The sequence below is a fragment of the Zea mays genome, chromosome 2 (assembly GCF_902167145.1).
Source record: "Zea mays cultivar B73 chromosome 2, Zm-B73-REFERENCE-NAM-5.0, whole genome shotgun sequence".
In the NCBI taxonomy this organism is placed as follows: domain Eukaryota; kingdom Viridiplantae; phylum Streptophyta; class Magnoliopsida; order Poales; family Poaceae; genus Zea; species Zea mays.
This window is the reverse complement of record NC_050097.1, coordinates 6,311,180-6,317,168: the sequence shown is the minus strand read 5'-3', so window position 1 is coordinate 6,317,168 and position 5,989 is coordinate 6,311,180. Positions and strand designations below refer to the sequence as shown.

Here is a 5,989-nt window from a genome sequence, read left to right as displayed (position 1 = left end):
GAAAAGACAGGGTGACTCTCAATTTTGGCAAGGAATATTGAAAAGCAAAAACTTGTTCTATGAGAATTGCATGAAAAAATAGGGGATGGTAAATCGACAAGTTTCTCGGAGGAAACTTGGAGTGGAGATTCTCCCTTTTCCAAGAAATTCAAAAGGCTCTATGAGCCGTCCATGGATAAAAAATTGATGTTAACTCGGCGTTGGGAGCTCACTGTGAAACCTTAACCTTCAGAAGAAGGTTACTGGGAGATAGTGCAAAGGATTTCGAGGCCCTTAATAATCTTTGTGGGAATGTCTGTATTACATATTCCAGAGACAAGGTGATCTGGGGGAGGAGCAAAAAAGGATTTTCTGTTAAAGAAGTCTACCAAATCTGTAGAAGCAGATTGGAAGCCGTCTCATATGCTTTTATCTGGAAGACTAGTATCCCCTAGAGGCTAGAGGATAAAAATATTCTTGTGGCTGGTCTTGAATAACAGAGTCTTTTCTAAAGAAAACCTAAAAACAAGAAGATGGAAAGGGAACACAAATTGCGGTAACTGTGGCAGTTTTGAAACTTCCAAGTTCCAACCATATTTTCTTCGTTTGCCATGTGGCAAAGTTTGTCTGAAGAATTATCAAAATTGCCCTGAACTATGTAGATATCCCAATGAACTCCAATGATATGTTTGGTGTTTGGCTTAATAGTTTCAAAAAACTGAAAAAAAATGATCTATGTTGGATGTAGTGCGGTTCTTTGGACTTTGTGGAGAATCAGAAATAACTCTTGCTTTAATGGAAACATTTCTTCTTGTGCGACTAACCTTTTCATTTCATGCTGCTCTTGGATGGATGATTGGGCCACATTACAGACAGGAACTGCAAGAAAGATGCTGGTGCAAGGAAGCTGCCTAATTCGAAGAATTGCTAAAGATTTCTTCAGAAGGTCCTTCGGATGGGCTCCTGTGGACAGGCGAATTATGTAAAAATAAAAGTGCGCTTTGCTGACACTGTCGCTTTTGGTGGAGATCTGCGATTTGCCTCCTGTGTGATTGTCGTGAAGCTTGCTGGAATGCTTCGGATGTCGAGCTATTTGCTCCTTTTATCAGGCTTCTCTCTTCTAGTACTTATAATTTTATCTAGTCTATAATAGTAATCATAAGTGAATCTATCCTATAAAATAGTACTCTGATCCATTTTAATTTTTCCATTTTATTTTATTATTTTTCACTACAGAATTACCATACTGCTCTATCAGTTCTAGCAGGAATTAAATAAACTCACGAATAACTGCAAATTACTAATACCGGTGTGTTGCTTGTTTGGATGTTATTGGCCGGTTGAGGCCTGCGAATCACGATTCTCACGAGCAACTGTTTAAACTTTCTTGTCAAGATAGATAGTGTTCTTGTATGTTTATTTTATTTGGCATGGAGATGGAAAACGAACAACGAACAGGAGGATCGCTGGGAGCTAGTCAGGCGGTTCATGTGAATGATAGCTATTGTGTGATATATATATATATATATATATATATATATATATATATATATATATATATATATATATATATATATATATATATATATATATATATATATATATAGACGAACTAATGGAAGCCCAGGGCTTCTATGGGCGTGTTTGTGACTCTGTACCGAGCCGGCCCGTCCAACATGATCAGGCCTGGCCTGGGTTGGCCTGCTTCTCTGGGCGTGTTTGCGTTCATGTGCGAAATGAGCCCGGTTTGGTCCAGATGCTGTTTGCCACCCCCTCAGTCACCTGCCATCACGTGAAATTTTCATGCCTTGCACCACGAGCATGCCACGAGCAGCCGAGCCCTGAAAAAACGAACTCCAGCGCCGTTTTCAGGGAGCCAGGCGGAGCCGTCGCTTTTGCACACAGACAACTGTGCTCGTAAGCAGGACATGCACGCAAACACACCCAGTTGCAGCCCGGGAGCGCAGCCGGGCTGCTGGGCCAGCATCGCAAACACGCCCTATTAGTACGGGAAGCCCCAGCCAGGTATACCTACGCGCAGGTAGGTGTGCATCCGATCGTGCACGGTTTTGGCTCAGGCAGATTTTAGCGTAAATCGTGAACCAAACCAGCGTAAATTAGTACGAATTTTAGCGTAAATCGTAGATCTGTTTCATAACGATGAATGGGCCCAAACATTACGGCGTAAAAATCGCGCGCTTCCGATCGTGCGCGGGTTCTGGATCGGGTGAATTTTTGCGTAAAACGTGAACCAAATTAGCGTAAATGGGTATGAATTTTAGCATAAATCATAGTTCTGTTTCGTAACAACGAATGAGACCCAAAAATTACGGCGTAAAAATCGCGCGGGTCCGATCGTGCGCGGGTTCTGGCTCGAAAGATTTTTTGTGTAAAACGTGAACCAAAACAACGTAAATGTGTACAAATTTTAGCGTAATCGTAAATTTGTTTCATAACGACGAATGTGGCCCAAAAATTACGTCGTAAAAATTGCGCGCGTCCGATCGTGTGCGGGTTATGGCTCGAGCGGATTTTTACGTAAAATATGATCTAAAATAGCGTAAATGGGTGTGAATTTTAGCATAAATCGTTGATCTATTTCGTAATGAATTACAAAGTTTAAATCGCGCATGTTTAGCGTTAGTTTCCGTGCATGTCGCATAGAAGTTTTTTAACGTAAAACACATCGACAGGACCATTTATTATGTAACAACCAAAAGGCAACACATGGTTCAGATCTCAAAAATAAGAAACCTGTCATTTCATATCCGTGAACCCATAAATGATATACAAAACACGATAATGAGCGACACAATGATGGTGAGGATGTTAAAAAGATCCATCATTCATGTCGCACACATCAATCAAGAATGATGTCATAAATATAACAAAGATGACAGATGCCATGCCATAAATCATGTCAATATATGCGCATGCTGAACCAATAACAGAAAACACAATTGAAAAAACAAAATCATCAGAACACTTGGCTTCTGCTATAAAAATGCTTCTTATGCTTCTTTGTAGCCTATACATAGTTCCTCCATATGCTTTTATGATTCCTGAAAGAAATATGATAAGTGAGATAAAAAATGAAAGAATACAGTCCAAAACTTTAGTAACTTACTTCTTTATCCTCTAACATTTCTTTAGAACAATTATTATACATTTCTAGTACCACAATCGAGCCATACAAAAATTTTAAAGCCGAATGTTTTTCTGTTTACCCCATGAAAAGGAAGAACACGATGCCAAATAAGCGTGCACACACACATAATGGATAGAAACTTGACTGAGTTCAGCTACATGCATCTCCATGGATACCCTCAATTTCATTTCTGCTATAAATTGCAAAGTAAGTACCAAATGCCACACCAGGAAATACATATAGGAAATGAAAGTGCATAGTAGCTGCTCAAGTATATAATAAACCATTATGTTGCTAGCATTTCAGACAGAAGATAAAAGAAAATATCTAATACCATGATAATGCAAACCATTACAATATGTTATATAATAATGCATGATGAGCAACGAAGAAGACTACTCCAGCTAGAACACAAGCTTCAATTGCTTGTGGATAGATGATGCCAGCAACATAAATCATATATAACAAGTGTTTGTTAACCAACAAAGTTGCATATCACCCATTCGCAGGTATCGGTTCTCAATCAAAATCAAATCAAATTTCTTACACAGCATAATCTAAAGGATCTCATCCCACAACACCATCCAGCACCCACAAAACCCCCATACCCATTCAACAAAGAATTAGGATTAACAAATTTACCACTTCAGATAGCAAGAAAAATCTTAGCGCACATTCTTAGTTCTTATTGTTGTTAATAAGGGCCATCAGGCGAAGGTAATGAATGGTCAATTGATCATAAAGCAACACACTATACAAACCTGAAGGATCCAAGACGAGCAGTCTATGTACGTTGCTTGCCTTAGCAAACCAGCGGACAAACCCTGCCAACGAAAAGTGTAGGAAATGTTAAGTTTTGACATACTATATATGGATACTGTCATAAATTTATGACAGTTCAACCAAAAAATTATGTTATCAATTACAAAGCTAGACCATTAAAGAAAATTGTGAGGCTAAAATAATGTAAGTCGTTATTACATTGAATACAGGGACCAAAACTTCTTTGACAAAAGGTTCTAATAGCCCTGTTAATTCATCTATTTTCTTCTGGGACATTTATCTCCTTTTTGCTATTTTTTCTTGAACTATTTGTGCACGTAATACAGATTAAGCACATTCTTAGAATCTAGATGTTAAAAAGGCTATCAAATCTAAAGAATGTTTGTGGAGAAAAAACATATATAACAAACAAAAAAATTAATAGATGTCGTACCTAGCAGAAAACACAATTCAAAAACTATATTCTTTGATACTGAGAATACTATCATTGTCAGCCATATAAAAAAGATAATCACCTATTCCTACAGCTGGCAGAACTAAATTTGAAGCAGCAGAACTTATTATCTGGAGGCAATCATTTTTATGACCAGTACGCCAATGCAGTGCCTGAGAAACAACAATCAAGAGCCATCAATCTAAAATATAAGTTTGTATCAGCTGTCAGAAATGAATTGATGGACACTAAAGTTTGGCATACATACCTGATGTTTCTCAGAACAGTACCTTGCTTTCTTGCTGCTACTACATATTTTATCACCTTTCCAGGTACCACACCAGTGGCATTCAGGAGCTGGCAACAAATAGTTATGCATTTGAAAGAATTTAGTAACATTAACTGTTTGACAGCCAAGGGACAAGTAAAGCTCATTTACCAACAACTAGTAGGCAGATTGCAAGATTATAGGCACCGAAACAGTAATTTGACACACCTGAAAGTTTTAAGACAACAATTGTCGTATATTTATGCTAAGTTTACATACTTCCGAATAAACTTCTCTTGAATAAAATTTGCATCTGCCATAGGTCCCTAGAAACTCCAAACATAAATAAACAGAAATGTTCCCAAATGAGAAAACAAGGTAGTAGTTGACCAGCATTTTGTTGCTTCAATACATGTATATATATCTGCTCAGCTCTCTTCAAGCAGCGTCATTGTAATATAACATCTATGCTGATTATGTTGTTATATTTGTAGATTGAATTGTTCTATTACTAGATTATTGTTGCTTTCATATATCTAAAGCAACACTTTTTTTAAATGGTGTAGGAAAGGCGATGGGCCCTGATGGTATCCCTATCGAGGTATGGAGATGTCTTGGAGACATAGCGATAGTATGGCTGACTAAGCTTTTCAACACCATCTTTCGGGCAAACAGAATGCCCGACGAGTGGCGGCGGAGTACATTAGTACCAATCTTCAAGAACAAAGGAGATGTTCAAAGTTGTACTAATTACCGTGGAATTAAGCTCATGAGCCATACAATGAAGCTATGGGAGAGAGTCATTGAACACCGCCTGCGAAAGATGACGAGCGTGACCCAAAATCAGTTTGGTTTCATGCCCGGGAGATCAACTATGGAGGCCATTTTCTTACTAAGACAACTTATGGAGAGATTCAGAGAACAAAAGAAAGACCTGCATATGGTCTTCATAGACTTGGAGAAGGCTTATGACAAAGTACCTAGGAGTGTAATGTGGTGGGCCTTGGAAAAACACAAAGTAGCAACAAAGTACATTAATCTTATTAAAGATATGTACACTAATGTTGTGACAAGTGTCCGAACAAGTGATGGAGACACCGATGACTTTCCAATTAACATAGGACTACATCAAGGGTCGGCTTTGAGCCCTTATCTTTTCGCTTTGGTGATAGATGAGGTCACAAGGGACATACAAGGAGTTTTACCGTGGTGTATGCTTTTTGCCGATGATGTGGTACTTATTGAGGAGAGTAGGAGTGGTGTTTCTCAAAAGTTGGAATTGTGGAGGCAGACGCTGGAAGCAAAAGGTTTTAGGCTTAGTAGGTCTAAAACAGAGTATATGAAGTGTGATTTCAGTGCCATGGGGTATGAGGATGGC

At 38.5% G+C, this 5,989-nt stretch overlaps 1 protein-coding gene across 1 annotated transcript; it reads right to left on the bottom strand.

Annotated features, from left to right (window-relative positions):
• Positions 1 to 2,714: 2,714 nt before the first annotated feature.
• Positions 2,715 to 4,838, bottom strand: LOC103648361 (uncharacterized). The gene is made up of 6 exons (XM_020548092.1): positions 4,783 to 4,838; positions 4,612 to 4,700; positions 4,426 to 4,516; positions 3,889 to 3,951; positions 3,207 to 3,317; positions 2,715 to 3,041 (listed from the first exon to the last, which is right to left on the bottom strand). The coding sequence occupies exons 5-6, from the start codon at positions 3,313 to 3,315 to the stop codon at positions 2,809 to 2,811; spliced, it is 342 nt and encodes a 113-aa protein (XP_020403681.1). The 5' UTR covers positions 3,316 to 3,317; positions 3,889 to 3,951; positions 4,426 to 4,516; positions 4,612 to 4,700; positions 4,783 to 4,838; the 3' UTR covers positions 2,715 to 2,808.
• Between the last annotated feature and the right edge of the window lie 1,151 nt (positions 4,839 to 5,989).